The sequence below is a fragment of the Crinia signifera genome, chromosome 1 (genome assembly GCF_055691185.1).
Source record: "Crinia signifera chromosome 1, ASM5569118v1, whole genome shotgun sequence".
NCBI lineage: Eukaryota > Metazoa > Chordata > Amphibia > Anura > Myobatrachidae > Crinia > Crinia signifera.
The window spans coordinates 409,573,231-409,590,131 of NC_139217.1; the positions used below are offsets into that span (position 1 = coordinate 409,573,231).

Here is a 16,901-nt window from a genome sequence, read left to right on the forward strand (position 1 = left end):
AATTCAGACTTGAAACATTTGTAGAAATTGGATGGGTACCCATCTGGACCCGGGGCCTTGTTGTTTGGCAGGTCGTCTATTGCAGCCTCTACCTCTGACAGGGACCAGGGGGCGTTAAGGGCTTGGCAGGCCTCGGACTGTAATCCAGGGAGGTCAATTTCGTCCAAAAAGGAAGTAATGTCCGCTTCCGAGGGCTGGGGAGTATGTGGATCTTCTCTTAAATTATACAGTTTGGCATAGTATTCTGCGAAAGTGTCTGCTACTTGGAAGGGGTCGGTGACCCTAGCTCCCCTAGCATTTATCAAAAGGTCTATTCTTGTCTTGGTCCTTCTACCTCTCAGTTTCCTGGCTAGCAATCTTCCCGCCTTGTCACCAAAGAGGTAGAAGTTCTGGTTCAGTTTGGAGATATTTTTTTGTACTTCACTAAAAGCTGACGCATTAACCTTATCTCTAGTTCGCGCGAGTGCTGCAAAAATAGCCTCATCAGAGGGGTTATTCTTATGGGCTACTTCTAGTTTAACCAGCTCTGTCTCTGCCTCCAACATCTCCTTTGCCTCCGTTTTCTTCGCTCTGGCTGCGGCCTGTATTGCCGTACCTCTCACTACAGCCTTCAAGGCGCACCAATAAGTGAGTATGCTAGTGTCGGCTGGGTCGTTGGTGGTGATATATAAGGACAGGGCATCTCTAATGGAGTTCTTAGAGTCTATCTGAGTCAGGGCAGAGCTGCCCAGGCGCCATGGTCCCGGGGTTGTCTTGAAAGAGGTCAGTTCCCACCTCAACCGTAGGGGGGAGTGGTCGGACCAGGTGATGGGGAGTATGTCAATTTTGCGGATGGAGGCTAGGGTCCATTTGTCAGCTAAGGCGAGATCGATTCTCGAATATGTCCGGTGGGGGTGAGAGAAAAAGGTGTAATCCCTCACACCCGGATGTCTGGCGCGCCATGCATCATACAGGTCGTATTCTTTAATGAGCTGCATACATTTCTTAGAGTGGGCCGGGGGCTGAGCTATTCTATGTCCTGGGGTGTGTGACTTGTCCATGATTGGGTCAGGGACCATGTTGAAGTCCCCTAGCAGTAATAAAGCGCCTTTAGCGTATTTCTGTATAGTGGTGAAGAGTGATCTGATAAATGTTAACTGTCTGGTGTTGGGGGCGTAACAAGAGACTATGGTGGTTTCGACTCCCTCTAACTTACCCACTAAAATTAAGAATCTACCCTCCGGGTCAGTATGTTGAGAGGACACATTAAAGGAACAATTAGCAGACACAAGTATAGCGACACCTGCTTTTTTGTGGGGGCCATTGGCTGTGTAACACTGGGGAAATCTGTGGTTAAAAAATCTGGGTGGTGCTGTTTTAATAAAGTGGGTCTCCTGTATGGCTACGAGGTGGGCTTTCTGCTTGTGGAAGTAAGCCAGCGCTACCTTCCTTTTTTGGGGCGAATTCAGACCTTTAGCATTCAAAGATAAGACATTAATCATTTATAGGGCATCTAAAACTTGCATATATACACGTCTAACCAGATGAGTTTTAGCACAATAAGGCACAATCGCAGTATAAGCTACTCTGTACAGACAAACACGAGGGTAAGACACATGGGGTGGAGATGTGAGAAGGGGGGATAGAGAGACAACAAGAAGAAATAGACAGGCGACCCCGAGTGGGGTCGTAGTGAGGGGCCTGTCCAAGGCCACCTCAACCGAGTTGAGTATCTTGGGGGTAGTGGGTTTGGGCCCCTTCCCCCCTCGCAACAAATAAGAAATATAAACAAATATACACAAAGATAAAATGAAACAACCGGTAGTCCCTGGTCTGTATCAATTTTAACTTTAACATAGAAGTAAACTACAACAACGAGCCTAAGTCACGAGAATTCTACGCGACCCTGGAACTTGAACTAAAGGGCCTGACATGTGGGGGTCCGATCTTCCTCGGACTATAATGCCAAATAAAGTAGCAGAGTGCACCGGAGCCCGACGGAACTGACAGACCAAGCTTATGCAGGGCCTTAGGGCTCACATACAACCTTAAGTAACCATTAAATTTAAACAAACTGTATAAGGTGGACACCTCCCTCCTATATCTTCAACTCTTTTCTGCCAACTAGAGTCTATGGCCGATGAGGGTAGTTGGGGGGAGAGTGTCCAACGTAGGGGAGTGTGGTCTCAGATCTATTCTGGAGCTACCCAACCAGCGACCAGTCCTGCTGAAGTCGCCGGCTATGGGAGTCTTCCGGGGATGCGTCTTGCAGCCCCCAACTGGACATTAGTTTCAAGCCATCCTCCACCGAGGAAACTGCGATTGTGGATCCTTCCCGTTGAATTAACAGGCGGGTCGGAAAACCCCATCTGTAGATTATGTTAGCTTTGCGTAGGGCCGTTGTGACCGGATGGAAGGAGCGTCTTTTAAGAAGGGTATCTCTGGACAGGTCTCCAAATAGCTGATGGGACCCCAAGGTCGCAGCAGAGTCTGCCGAGGGTCTTGCAGCTTTGAGGAGGGCTTCCTTTATATGGAAAAAGTGCACTCTCATCAGAACGTCTCTGGGGACTCCCTCGGGGGCAGACCTCGCCTTCGGTAACCTGTGTATGCGGTCCAGCAAGAGGTCAGCGGGGGGCACCGAGGGTAACAGCTTCTTAAAGATGTTGATGACGTAGTCATGGAGGCTACTGTTGGAAATGTTCTCTGGGATACCCCGTATTTTGAGGTTATTCTTTCTTGATCTGTCTTCCATGCTGACCAGTTTCTCCCGCAGGGCCACCACTTCCTCCTCAAGTGCCGAATGGGAATCTATAAGGGTGTTGTGGGAGCCAACAATTTCCCCCATTTTAGTTTCTAGCGCGTTTGTGCGGTCTCCCAGTTCGTCGATAGAGCGCTGGCAGGTCTGTAGGGATGTTCTAATTTCTGATGACACTTCCTCTTTCATTTGGTTGAGCAGTAGCTTGAGGGTCCCAACTGTTAATGCCGCATCATCGGGCACTTCTGGCCTGCTAGCGGGCTCTTGTTGTGGAACTGGGGGGAGTGGTATGGCGTCTGGTAGAGGTATGTGGTCGGGTGGGGAGGATGACGTTGACGGGGCCTCCGTTTTGTTGCCCTGACTTTTGGGGGACGGCTTAAAAAACGGGACCTGGGAGACTGGTTTTGGTGTCTTAGGTCTTTTGGGCGGCATTTTCAGTAAACCCGTCTTGGACGTCAGACACAAAAACGGTAGGGGCAGTCGGGAAACGCTGTATTTCCTCACTTCGTAGGCTCAGGATTTGAATCTCAGGCTTGTAGGGGGATTAGGGCTACTTCTTCATCTGCTTCGTGATGCGAGGGGTAGAGTGGGGGCCTTTAGGGGCCAAACATCATATGAACATCTTGTGGGACACGCACAGGCAGGCCTCCTGTGCTTTCAGGGGAGATGGCTACGGTTCTTGGTTCAAGGTTAGCTCTAGATCTGGCTAGGCGGCCTGCAGCCTCTATCATGGATTCTGTGCCGGGCGGGGGTGTAAGGTGGGCTTCCCCTAAGGAGCCGATGCGGTATGTCTCTATGTCTTCCCCAGGGGGTGGGACGGGACCCTCCAAGCTAAATTGGGTCCTGGATGGGCTAAAGTCAGCTCTATGGGGGTCAGCCAGTACTGTCAGGCTTGCCGCTTTATGTCCGGCTTCCCTCCAATTTAGCAGCGCCGGGTGTCTGCTGCTTCGCAGGCTTCCTGTTGCTGGGGTATATGGCCCAGGACTCGGTTCAGGGGGCCTTATTTATCAGGGCTGGGCCCAGTATTGGTGTACAGTGTAGCTGCCTCTCCTATATCTGGCTGGGGGGGATTGCCACTGTGGGACCACTTCAGCCAGTTTATCTCCTGCTGAGCTGTCTATATTTGGTCCGCTCACTTAAGATGTCCGCCAGAGGTACACAACCTCCGGAGGGCTTGGGCGGCAGCTCTCCCCCCGGGGTGTCGCGCTATCTGGGTCTCCCCGCTGTGGCTGATTGACAGCTTGCGTCTGTGCTGTGCTCTGCTCCCGGCCGCCGGCGTGTCCCCGGCTTGACTCACCCGTCCTGGCTGCACGCGACGAGACGGTCACTCCTCTCGTCTGTGTTGTTTTTCCTGGCGGGGTGCCGTTGCGTGTGACTCCCGGACCTCCGCTGCTTCTTCTGCCACGCTAGGGGATCTTCTTCGCCTTCCGCCTGAGGCCGCTTCAGAAATTGAGGCCCCGGCTTCTCCTCCTGGACCAGGCCGCAACCCGCGGCAGCGCCCGGAGACACCGCCCGGCTCCGCAGCCTGTGACCCAGGTGCTGTGGCTATTAGGAAGGGGCTGGGAACCCTTTTGGTGCTTTTCTGGTGATCGGGTAAGGCTGGGATGACCCCGAAATCAGCGTGGGAACAGGAGCAGGTGGAAAGTACGTCTTCCCTGTTTCCCAGCTAGGCCACGCCCCCCCTGCCCCATTTTTAAAGGGCAAAATGCGCCCTGCCCCTCTCGCAGCGCCCCGCTAAAACAGCCTCACGGGGAAGCCCAGCGTCGCCGTAGACGGCGATGCCCGGCGCTTCCCCGGCAGCATAGTGGCTTTGGAGGGGCCGGTCCCACCCCCTTTGATGATGCCGGCGGCCCGGGCATGCCCCTTTGATGATGCCGGCGGCCCGGGCACGCCCCTTTGATGACGCCGGCGACCCGGGCACGCCCCTTTGATGACGCCGCCGACCCGGGCACGCCCCTTTGATGACACCGCCGACCCGGGCACGCCCCTTTGATGACGCCGGCGGCCCGGGCACGCCCATTTGATGACGCCGGCGGCCCGGGCACACCCCTTTGATGACACCGGCGGCCCGGGCACGCCCCCAGCTGTGGCCCGGTCCGCCCCCCGGTGCCCTGCCCGGTCTCCATCCTAGAGTGAACACTATAAAGTATACAAGCTGACTAGTCACTATATATATATATATATATATGTACAGGTGTGTACGCGCGTATCGGTCGTGTCTATGGTTGGTCGACGGTCGCAAGAAAACGGGATTGTATAGATGTGTACCCAGCTTTATACAGAGGGCTGGAACCTGCCATGAAACAGGTCAGAACAGTGTTTGAAAATCCAGGTTAGACCCAGCTTTTTGGTAGAAAAGGGGTATATGTGTAAATGACAGTGCACTTCACACTGGGGTCCATTTATCAATAAATATTTGTGGCTTAATACCAAAAACACCTGTTTTGGTGTTGGAGGGTAACTGCAAATATTTAGCATCATCTAAATGTATCACAGAGACAGACGGCGTGCTACAGATACAGATACCTCTGATACAGTAGAAAGTGCAAACAAGGGGCTGTTAAACTGCGCTACATCTAAAAACATGCAACAGGTGTACTATAACAACAGTATAATTTATGAAAATAAAATTATTTAAATACTTAAAAAGCAATCAAATAGATTTACTGAATAACAATAATTTATCTTGGCATCTGGGATGACTTATGCCACTGGACTGACTCATTAACATAGTTTGTTACAGATACACACGTGCTTGGACAATGCTGTGTGTACACTTCTTGCACAGTCTGGAACATAGCATTATGTTGTTACTGACAGCTCCATGACCTCAGCCTTCACCATGCCCTATCTGGCTGCATACCTCATAAAAGGCCAAGTTTTATAACACTTATCTTTACTTCTTCATTGTGTGCTGTTAATCTGAGTTATGACATGAAGTGGTGTAAAAGGTATTATTACAATGGAGGGATGTGACTGAATTCACCTCACTTCTGCAGCTACTACTACTAGATGAATTCATTTTTACCTGCCCACTGACTCTTAATTAAATAATTTGGAATGCAGAATCGGACTCAGCAAGCTCAGCAGTCTGCCACACAGGAGTGTGCCCTCTGAGTATTGTGTGTCCACACATCAATGTACACAATAGATAATGATGCATGAGACAATAACATTTACATCCATTGGTGAATCTCTTCCCAAAATCTTCCAAACTGCATGGAACACCTTATGACCAAATCCTTATTAAACACATTAAGGGCCTAATTCTGGTTGTTTTGCAAAAGCAAACTCCTTCTTTAATGGACACAACCATGTGCAGAGAGAGCTAGATTTGGGTGGGGTGTGTTCAAACTGAAATATAAATTGCAGTGTAAAAATAAAGGAGCAAGTATTTACTCTGCCAAGAAACAAAATAACTCACCTGAATAACTCTCTCTGCACATCTGGTTCAGGGTGAAGTCTCCCACTGCCCCAGAAAGCTAATTGAACCCCCGGATACTACTGGCCAGCCGCAATGCTATACAGCCAGCTTTGCACTGTTATGACCTGAAGGTAGAGACTAGATCCACTTTGTGGAGAGGACCTGAATGTGACCTGATGTGAGGGCAGAAGTTCTTGGATGACCTTACATAGTTTTGTAGTTTTTTCTCCAATATAGGGCAGTATTCAATGTGGAGGGTGAGCTGCGACAGCAAGCAATGCTGCCTGTTCGCTGTCACAGCTTGCAGGGTCAGTATTCATCTGACCAGGGGCGGATTGGACCAGCCCACCGGGAAATGGCCCGGTTTCCCGGTCGGCTGGTCCAGATTTTCACTTGGCTGGGCCGCCGATTGTGCTGCCAGGGCCGGTCCTATCAGTGGCGGTGCTGGCATCATTCCATATGCGTCGGCCGCCGTCGGCCATATTGATTTTGGGCTACGGTGCCCTTCTATGTGAGCAGGCTGCGACCGCTGCTGATGATGTCACCGTGGTGGACGGAAGTGGCTGCAGCTGCAGCGTGGATCCTGGTCAGTAACAACCACGCCCCCCCGGGCAGTAGCGTGTGCACTCCCCGCGCCGGATTGCGTTGCCAATCCGCCCCTGCATATGCTGTTTCCCCCTCGCTAGCTTTTTGGAGCAAGGGGGAAATGGTGTATGCAGCCACTAAAACAGCGCACGGCTAAATGCAGCGTGCTCCCTGCATTAGCCATGAGCCTTGCTGTGTGGGGAATCCTCGCCGTCTTCTGATAGCGAGGATTCCCCAGAATGTTAAATAAAGTGAGCAGCCGGCGCGAGGGTTATATGGCGAGGATCGCTTGTTTTCTGAGATCCCTGCCATTTAACCCCCTCGCCGGCCGCATTCAATACACCCCATAGTTTTGGTGCAGGTTAGTTTCTTTTATTTAGACTGCATTGTACTCTCGCATGCTTCAGGCACGGTGGATCACTTTGCACACCACAGGTTTCTATTCCGACTAGAAGGCAATGCAGACCCAGTGCATGATGAGAAAGGCCCATGGTAGAAAGGGATCTAGCCTCTACCATGACCTGAATGTACAAAATTACATGTAGCTGCTGTCGGTGGCCATCAGGGGGAAAGCATATGACGGTGGTCTCCAGTATTATAGGACTCCAGCAGCATGGACGCCGCTTCCTGCAGTGAGGACAGTAATTACATTTGCCCCCATATAGCCTGGCTCTCTGCTGCTCTTCGGGAGCTATGGCAGATGCGATCCCAGACTGGTGTCACATGCTGAGAGCCAACGTCAAGACAATCAGTCTCAATGTTCAATGCAGATGGCCATCTAAGTAAGCTCCAGCTTACTCACATGGTCCATGGGAGCAGGGGCTGAGACACACTCCTGTGTCCGGAATCTGGAAGCAGACTCACAGATAGAGAACTGTGCATGCATGTGCAGTCCTCCCACCATCAGAGATGTGCAGTCCTCCCACCATCAGAGATGTGCAGTCCTCCCACCATCAGAGATGTGCAGTCCTCCCACCATCAGAGATGTGCAGTCCTCCCACCATCAGAGATGTGCAGTCCTCCCACCATCAGAGATGTGCAGTCCTCCCACCATCAGAGATGTGCAGTCCTCCCACCATCAGAGATGTGCGCTAACCATTGTGTACGTCTATGAATCAGGCATGAACAGGAGTTTGATTGAAATGAATTCAGATTATCTATTTAAGTTATTCCTACAAATTATCAATTGGAACAGATGTCATTAAATGTGTGCGTCACCGCCATATCTAATTATTCTCATACATAGCCAATGAGCTGGACATAACATATTCCTTATATTGACTCTGACAACACAAACATGCAGTAATAATGATAACATGATCAAACAGCACATGCTTTCCAGTAAAGACACCTGAGCAACCAAAGCAAGAAATGAATGCACAGTCCGTGCCCTTACCAGTCCTCCAAAGTATTTCACCACGTAGAAGTCATCCAGAGCGTGCAGCTCTAGGTAAGTACCTCCGATGTCCTTGGCAAGTTGAACCCCTTCCAAAGCAGTGACAGAAACCTCTCTGTCTGAGGTGCACATAGGACAAGTGCAGGGTGGACCATCTAAAAATAAATGACATTCACTAACTCCATAATCGCCTAGTTGTGTCTGTCAGACCATTAATTCATAGGCAGAGCGGCTGAATCAGGCTGTACGCTGCGTTCACACTTGGCCAGCACTGAAACAATGTGTTCCTTTGTATACAGCTAGTGATAGAACATGGCTTACAATGTTTCAATAGTCTCCTGGGAACATGTTTGAAATATAAAGTTTCTAAGCGTGCTTTTTTCTCACAATATCCCCCTTTTCTTCCACTAGAACCTTCCACTCATAGGGGGTTATTCTGGTTGATTCGCAAGGCTGTGAATTCGCAGCCTTCAGAGTCCACTAAACCCCGCCTTGCGGATGGTGGACTGGCCGCCACCCGTTCGCGGGAAATGTGTTCGCACGCACTGGCTGCAAATGTCTGGAGTCTGGAGCTGAAGCCTCCATAGCGCTTTCAGCATTATAACACTGCCCCCATCAAATTAATCCCTGCCCACGCTTACATTTTTTTTATTTAGTGACACAAATGGGGGTGTTGCTTGCAGCTATGGCATCCCCATAAGGACACGCCCCTCTGTCATAGGACATGCTCCTTTTTGGGCACGGCCTACCAGGAATATGCTGTGGTAAAGGCCCATCTTTACTGGTGTGGCCAGTCTCCGAGGGGTGTTCAGCCACCACATTGGTTTCCCTAACCATTAGTGCATGGGTTAGGCACCTTCATAACTATATATTATGCAAATACTGCTAGTGCAAGCATGATAATTTACCAGGTTAATAATTGCAATGCTCTCTATAGAATACCCCATAGTCCTGTGCAGTATAAGGTAAAATATGTATCATTTAAAGTAACAAACTAGAGGAGGAAGAGGTGGGGGCCTATGTAGTGGAGCCCACTGGTGGTTTCGCCTGTTCCCCTGTGGACCAGTCCAACCCTGCTGCCCACTATAATGTGTAATGGTAGCTGTGCGCTTGGCTAGTGAAGGAGTCAGGTGCAGCGCTACTATTATACGCCTCCCCATCTCGGCTGAATACGCAGGTCAATTTGGCTATATAACCAATGACCTGCGTGTTCAACAGGTCCTGATGACGTCACTGAAAGATATCATTTACCAATATCGCTCAGTGTGTACACTCAATTCCTTGGCTGCGGCCAATATAGTTTACTATAGTGGTGCGGTTGGCAGTATATGTTGATCCAGGTACGAACGGGATCGGCTATGAACGGGCCCCCAATATGAATTTTATGAAGAAATTTACAAAGCTGCCGTATTCTCCCAATTCATATTTCCCAATGTCGTATCCATTTGTATTTGGCTGCCGAATTACCGGCCGCCAGATACATATAATGCGGCAGCATCGCACGGATGAGTCAGATCAGTCTGAGGTTTTTTAAAGGGGCAATGATTTACAAGGCATGGTTTTACCTTGTAAATGATTGCTACTTAGAGTTTGGCTGCATCCTGCGCAGTCGCTGAACTCGAAGGCCATTACATTTGTCCAATGGTCTGACAGCTAATTGTATAATGTACTGTATGGCCAGATTAACATGAAGGACATGATGAATTGTTTTGTGTAGGTAAACAAAGTAAAATAATTAGGGACAAAAGGTTCCTGGGACAAATGGTTAATCCTGCGATAGTACCTGGAGCTTAGTTAGGGAACGTTGGCCACTATGTCACAGCCATTTATGAATTAGAGCACAGGCAGTCACAGCCCACCACCTACTTACTGAGTACACAGCACGTGCCAGTGGACGCAGGAATGTATACTACACAGTTTCTTTTTAAGTCAACAGTTTTTGTGATTTACAGCTGGGCTCAGAAAAGTGCAAATGAGACAGGTTGTTTGCTAAACATTAACCTGGCATACACTTTGGCCCATAGACTTTCAGATATTTCTGTAGCCTTTTATAGTAGAACAGATGATAAATTGTGCAAAACTGTGTATAAAACATTTATTACTAGATGCAATGTGTTTCCTGGCTTTTATAAAGGTCTTCTCTCTGCACTAGTCCCCATCTATCTCACTCCCCTGCTCTGTCGCTCAATGGACACTGGGCCAATGGACAAAACCATGTGCACTGCAGGTGGGGCAGATGTAACATGCGCAGAGAGTGAGAATTGGGCGAGTTATTTTGTTTCTGTGCAGGGAAAATTTGGGCTGCTTTATTTTTACACTGCAATTTAGATATCAGTTTGAAGTAATAACCTCACCCAAATGTAACTCTCTCTGCACATGTTACATCTGCCCCCCTGCAGTGCACATGGTTTTGTTAATTAGAGAGAGTTTGCTTTGCCAGTGAACTGGAATCAGGACCACTTTCTCACTACATCTCTCTCCCATTCCCTTTTCCCTCTCCCCCTCCAAAACACATTCTCCCGACCCTGTATCCCCTTCCCTGTTTCTCTCCATCACCACCCAAACTTTAGCTCCTGTGTGACTCTAAATACAGGATGTACTAATGGGAAAATGCAGTAAAACCCCCGTTTTCTGGGGTTTACCGTATTTTCTAATGTGCTAAGATCCGTCTGCCCCGAGGAAGGGTATCGCCATCCATCGCACGCCGCAGATGCAGACCCCCCTCCCCATCCTCCGTGCTGCTGCTCCTCCTCCCCAAGCAGCATGTCACAGTCAGGGATGTCCTTCCGGCTGCAGGGGGAGGAGGAGACGCCGATGATCGCCGCAGAGCCCAGGAGGTGACGGAGGGGCCTCAGTCACTGCACCGCGATGCTAGTCGCATATGTTAGTGCATATGCACTAGCATCGTGGCAGCAGCGTGGCGAGGGATGGTGATGTATGTTAATACATCTCGCCCTGGTGTAAGCAGTCCGAGTTCATACCATGGGGTAGATGTATCACATCTTATAAAGTCAAACCAGACTGCTTATGACTACCATTTATTAATGAGAACATGCAACGAACTGGGCCCCTTTATAAAAGGAGAGGGCAGGACCATGCCAGGACCACCCACTTTCATTGGCAGAAGGGCTAGGCTTGGTGCAATTTCCATAGAAACAAACCAAACACTGAAGTTTATTTATAATCCTGCTCCACCAAAATATGAACCCCAAGAAATCAGACCCCACCAGTGGATGGGCAAACACGCATATTGTGCCGGATTCAGAGATGGACAACATTGCCGCAGCTAATAGTTTTCCAACTCAATACACCCACCAGATCCGGCGCTGATCTCCCACTGTGCATATTAAGGCATATCATCAGAGACTGCACTAGGCCTATGGAGGCACAGAGGACCTTATTCTGGTTAACATGCAGCACTGCGTGTCTTTTTAAGCCCACTGCTCGCATTGCCGCTCACCCCTTCACACGCCAATTTTGCAGCCTAGGAGGCGAGGACCACATAATTCGATGGTCGCCGTTCATCGAATGATGTGGAGCGTACAAATAAAACATTCTCAGGTGTCTTAGCTTTGTGTGTGTCCTGTACGAAGTCAGGGTGGGCACCTGACATCCCGTGATGTCAGCTGCCCGCGCCCAGGACCTGCGTCATCGGCCCACTACCATGAGAACACCAAGCGTTTTCATGGGAATGCCCATGAAAAGCTGGACGTTACCAAGGGCGCATCCCTCGGCCCACCACCCCACGCCCCCCCACCCACACTGTTGTGTGCAAGCACCCAGCGAACACTCTATTTTCTGTGGCCACCCGCAAAACAAAAACATTCGTCCGAATTCGCATGGGAGCGCATCAACTAGAACCAGGTCCTTAATCTCCATCTGAACATGGCTGCCAGTGACGGTTCAACTAGCGGTAGAACTTGTGGGTGGTGAGCCCAGGTGCAAATATATCATTTACTCCCCCTCCTCCAACAGAACCCAAGTTCATAATATGCAACATGGCAGTGGGTGACAAGGAGAGGCACAATGGGGGACATTTACCAAAATGGATTCGTAGAAAAAAGGTGTATTCGTAGGGAGAAATACACCTTTTTTTTACGAATTTGTATTTTCGGGATTTACAATCCCAAAAATACAACAATTCGTAGTCCTAAAGATGGAACATTCGTATTTGTATTTACAAATACGAATGTCTACACCATCGCTAGAATACGACAGAAATCACCATTCAAAAGAATGGTGGTTTCTGATTTACTAAGCAGCCGTACTGACAATACGGCTGCTTAGTGGTGTAAAACACCCACGCAAATACGACAGGAAAATAGAACACCATTTTCATGTCGTATTTGCGTTTTAGCCTGCACGGATCAGTCAGATCCGTGCAGGCTTCGGTGTAAAAAAAATAGAAAAATTAAATAAATAAAAAAAAAACGGTGTGGGGTCCCCCCCACAGCCGAAACCAGCACCAGGCTGACGGAGCCTGGAGCCGGTAATTAAAAATCAGGGAACCCGACAAATAGGGGTTCCCCGATTTTTAACAACCAGCCCCAGGCTCCTGCTCTGGGGCTGGTTCCCAAAATACGGGGGACAAAATGACTAGGGGCCCCCCGTATTTTAAGAACCAGCCCCAGGCAAAACCAGCCAGCAGGGTAATGCCACAGCCGGGGGGAGACTTTTTATACAAGTCCCCCCGGCCAAAGCATTAACCCTACCGACCAGTCAGCCTGGCCAGGGGCCCTGGGGGAGTGGGGACCCCCCCAATAAAGGGGTCCCCCCCCTCCAGGACTTACCTGACCAGGCTGAAGCCTGGTGCTGTCCTCGATGCCCCTGGGCGGTGGGCATCGAGCTGATAAATGGTGTAAAAAAATAGAACAAAACTATTGTTTTTGACTGTGGCACTACAAGTGCCAGCAAGCCTCCCCAGCAAGCTGGGACTTGGAGACCTCTCCTGATTGGCCGCTAGGCGGCTAGGCGCCTCCTGATTGGCCAGAATTCATTCTGAGCCCAGACGGCGAAGAGAGAGGATCTCTCCGGCTCTGAAAGCCGGGGAGCGTCGCGGAAAGATGCCGGCAGCTGCTGACGACTTCCAGGATGTCGACAGATGAAGACAGAAGACCATCCATGGTGGACCTGGTGAGTAGGATTTCCTTCCACAGGTCCAACATGGATTATCCTCGGGCAGGACGCCGACCCCGGAGCCGCCGACACAGGAGCCGCCAACACGGAGCCGCCGACCCCGGAGCCGCCGACACCAGAGCCAGCGACCTACCTACAGGATCAAGATAGGTAAGTATCAGTATGTTTGTGATGTGTGTATTAAACTTTTATTTTAAATGGGTGTCAGTGTGTTTTATTTCACTATTTTTTTTACTGTGGCACTACAAGTGCCAGCGGGCCCTTTAATGCCCAGCAGGCTGGGACTTGTGGTTCTCCAAGTCCCAGCTTGCTGGGGAGGCTTGCTGGCACTTGTAGTGCCACAGTCAAAAACAATAGTTTTGTTCTTTTTTTTACACCTCTATCAGCTCGATGCCCACCGCCCAGGGGCATCGAGGACAGCACCAGGCTTCAGCCTGGTCAGGTAAGTCCTGGAGGGGGGGGACCCCTTTATTGGGGGGGTCCCCACTCCCCCAGGGCCCCTGGCCAGGCTGACTGGTCGGTAGGGTTAATGCTTTGGCCGGGGGGACTTGCATAAAAAGTCTCCCCCCGGCTGTGGCATTACCCTGCTGGCTGGTTTTGCCTGGGGCTGGTTCTTAAAATACGGGGGACCCCTAGTCATTTTGTCCCCCGTATTTTGGGAACCAGCCCCAGAGCAGGAGCCTGGGGCTGGTTGTTAAAAATCAGGGAACCCCTATTTGTCGGGTTCCCTGATTTTTAATTACCGGCTCCAGGCTCTGTCAGCCTGGTGCTGGTTTCGGCTGTGGGGGGGACCCCACGCCGGTTTTTTATTTATTTATTTAATTTTTTTTTACACCATGCAGCCTGCACGGATCTGACTGATCCGTGCAGACTGCTACAAATAATTCGTATTAGCGGCCGTATATACGGCTGCTAATACGAATTCCTACGACATCGGAGGGTTACAAAGCAGCCGTATATGACTGCTTTGTAAATCCCCCTCCGGAACACGACTTTGCATACGACTGAAACAGTCGTATGCAGTCGTAGGGAAAATACTAATACGAAAAACTAGGTTTTTCATATTAGTAAATTTCCCCCAATGTGACAGAGAAAAACACGGGGGGACAGGAAGAGCCCCGGAGCAACTGCATTTTTAGACACAGTCGCTGACCACAACACGCCCGCATCTGGCTAGCCACCCCCCAATTGCCATTCAAAAATGCCCATTACAGACTGCAGAAATAAGTGCATAGTGATTTCCCCGGGTGATTTCTATAACAAGATCGTTACATGTGCCTACTGTATAAATAGGTTATAAAGAGAACACATTTACCTATCTGAGCTCTTTGCATCTTATTTATTTTAAATAAGCTACTATAACCTCTAATATTGTAAGCCAACAAACAATTCTGTCTGAATGCCATTAAATACAGGTGTGCTGTGAGGGTTGGAATTTGCTCTGTGACCTCGCTGATTAGCCGTAGCCTCTATCTCTGGGAAATAACTGGGGTTAATTGATGTTGCAAAGATTCTGAAAGCTCCCATTGCATGTATCTAGGCTTATCTTAGATATATAGGAGGAAAGTCTTCTGCACTGGAAATGCTATTGAATGTAATACCCCTTTTACACCAAAACGCCGGGTCGCACCCGGCTTTTTTAGACCCAGGTTCAAGCCGGGTGCGACATTTACACCGGGCGGACAGCCCGACCCGCACCCGCCCCCCCCCCCCCCCCCCGGAGCTTGGAGATGACAGCGCGATGTCATCTCCAAGCGCCAATCACCGCCGCGTGCCGCCGCCGGACCGGAACGCTGCTGGGGGCAGCCCAGCACTAAGGTAAGCTGCTAGGCTGCCCCCAGTCCCCGCGTACACTCCCCCCGCCGTCGCACAGGAGGTGAATGGATGCCGCACACAGGCCCTCCCCTGCCGCCGCTGCTGCTGCTGTCTGCAGGGTATAGCAGACAGCAGCGCCGGCTGTCAGTGACTGTCAGGCTGACAACCCGTCCAACCTGCGGACGCTGCGGTCCGCAGGTTGGACGTTCCCCATTCATGTAAATGGGAGCCGGGTCATCCAACCCGGCGTTCCCATTTACACCGCCCTCTACCCAGGTCCTAGCCGTGTTCTACCCAGGTCAGGACCTGGGTAGAAGTCCCGTGTAAAGGGACACGGCGTTAGGGATTTACACCGCCGAAGATCCGGGTCTGACCCGCCGCTGACCCGGATTTTTCGGCGGTGTAAAAGGGGTATTAGTTATAGTATGCTGATGGGGCCTACACACACAGGACGACTTCAGGGCATTTTCTAACCGATCTAACTTATACTGCTTTCACATCGCAAAATGCAGGGTCACACCAGGACTTTGAAACGGTTCAGTCCCGGCACGACCCTGCATTTTGGGATATTCACATCCCCTGTGCAAACCAGCATTATTGCCGGTTCACTGACGTCATCCGGGGGCGTGGCGGGGAGTCGGCACGTCATTGGGGGTGGGGGAGGAGGCAGCGCTTAGAGCTGGTGCTGCTCCAAGAGCTGCCTCCTCCATAGTGTGAACAGGAAACAGGTTGCTCGACCCCTTTTAACCGTTCGCACTGCACGGCAATGAACCGGTAAGAACTCTGCTTTTTTACCAGTTCTTATTGCCGTGTTGCTAGCTCTTTGCGGGGCCCGGTAACCCCTTTCACATCGCACTAATTACCGGGTCTAGCCGGCAAGAAACCTGCTTGGACCTGGTAATTAGCCGCGATGTGAAAGGGGTATTAATGTGACTAGATTGCTTAGAAAATGCCCCTACATCGCTCCGTGAGTATGGGCTATAGCATGTGCAGAGAGAGTTAGATTTGGGTGAGTTACATTGTTTCTGTGCAGGGTAAATACTGACTTCTTTAGTCTTGCACTGCAATTTTGATTTCAGTTTGAACACACCTCACACAAATCTAGATCTGTCTGCACATGTTACATCTGCCCCACCTGCAGTGCAGCAGGGTTTTGCCTATTTGAGAAAGATTTCGCATTTGCGATCAACTCTGAATCAGGCCACACATGCAGCCCTATAAATAAATTGTTTGTTAGCCTGAAAATGAACAGAGTAAAAAATCAGAGAAGACGGGAAAACTAGGCTGCCTACAGCATCTTAATTGTTAAAGCACTCGGTTTTCGAATGTGACACCACTCTAATAGTTGTAAAACATTCCATATTGATCCGCTCCCATTATCATTAGCTAGCAAACAGTCTAAATCAGGGGTGGACTATTACACCTTTTACACCAACTAAAAACCCAGGTCAGCTTTGGTGTAAAAGGGGCCAACCCAGGTCCAGTAACACTGGTCTCCTACCCAGGTCCTGACCAGGGTTGAACACTGGTTGGACCTGGGTCGTGGGCGGTGTAAATGGTAAAATAAACAAACCAACATTCTTCAATGCTAACTAGTCGTGTCTTTTAATTTTTATTTTAAATCCTTGAAGGAAGGTTGGATGGCAGTTTATCAGTCCTAAAATGGACATTTTTAATGTCATCCATAGGGAAAAGCAGGGCTGACCCAGGTTCAGTGTAAACGGCGCAGACCTGGGTCACAGTGCTGTGTAAATGGGGTAGGAAGCTGGGTCCAACCCTGGAAACTAGCGTGTTCAAAGACCAGGGTCTGA

General features: G+C 50.0%; 1 protein-coding gene across 5 annotated transcripts in view; it reads right to left on the minus strand.

Moving 5' to 3' along the window:
* Nucleotides 1-16,901, minus strand: part of RHOBTB3 (Rho related BTB domain containing 3) — an 82,474-nt gene that overhangs the window by 50,798 nt on the left and 14,775 nt on the right. For all 5 annotated transcript variants that reach the window (XR_014449701.1, XR_014449707.1, XR_014449695.1 and 2 more), the window contains one exon: nucleotides 8,140-8,294. Coding sequence is in view for 1 of the 5 variants with exons in the window: in XM_083151759.1 (XP_083007885.1) it covers nucleotides 8,140-8,294 (155 nt within the window). In the remaining 4 variants the exon portion in view is untranslated. The remainder of the gene's footprint in view (nucleotides 1-8,139; nucleotides 8,295-16,901) is intronic.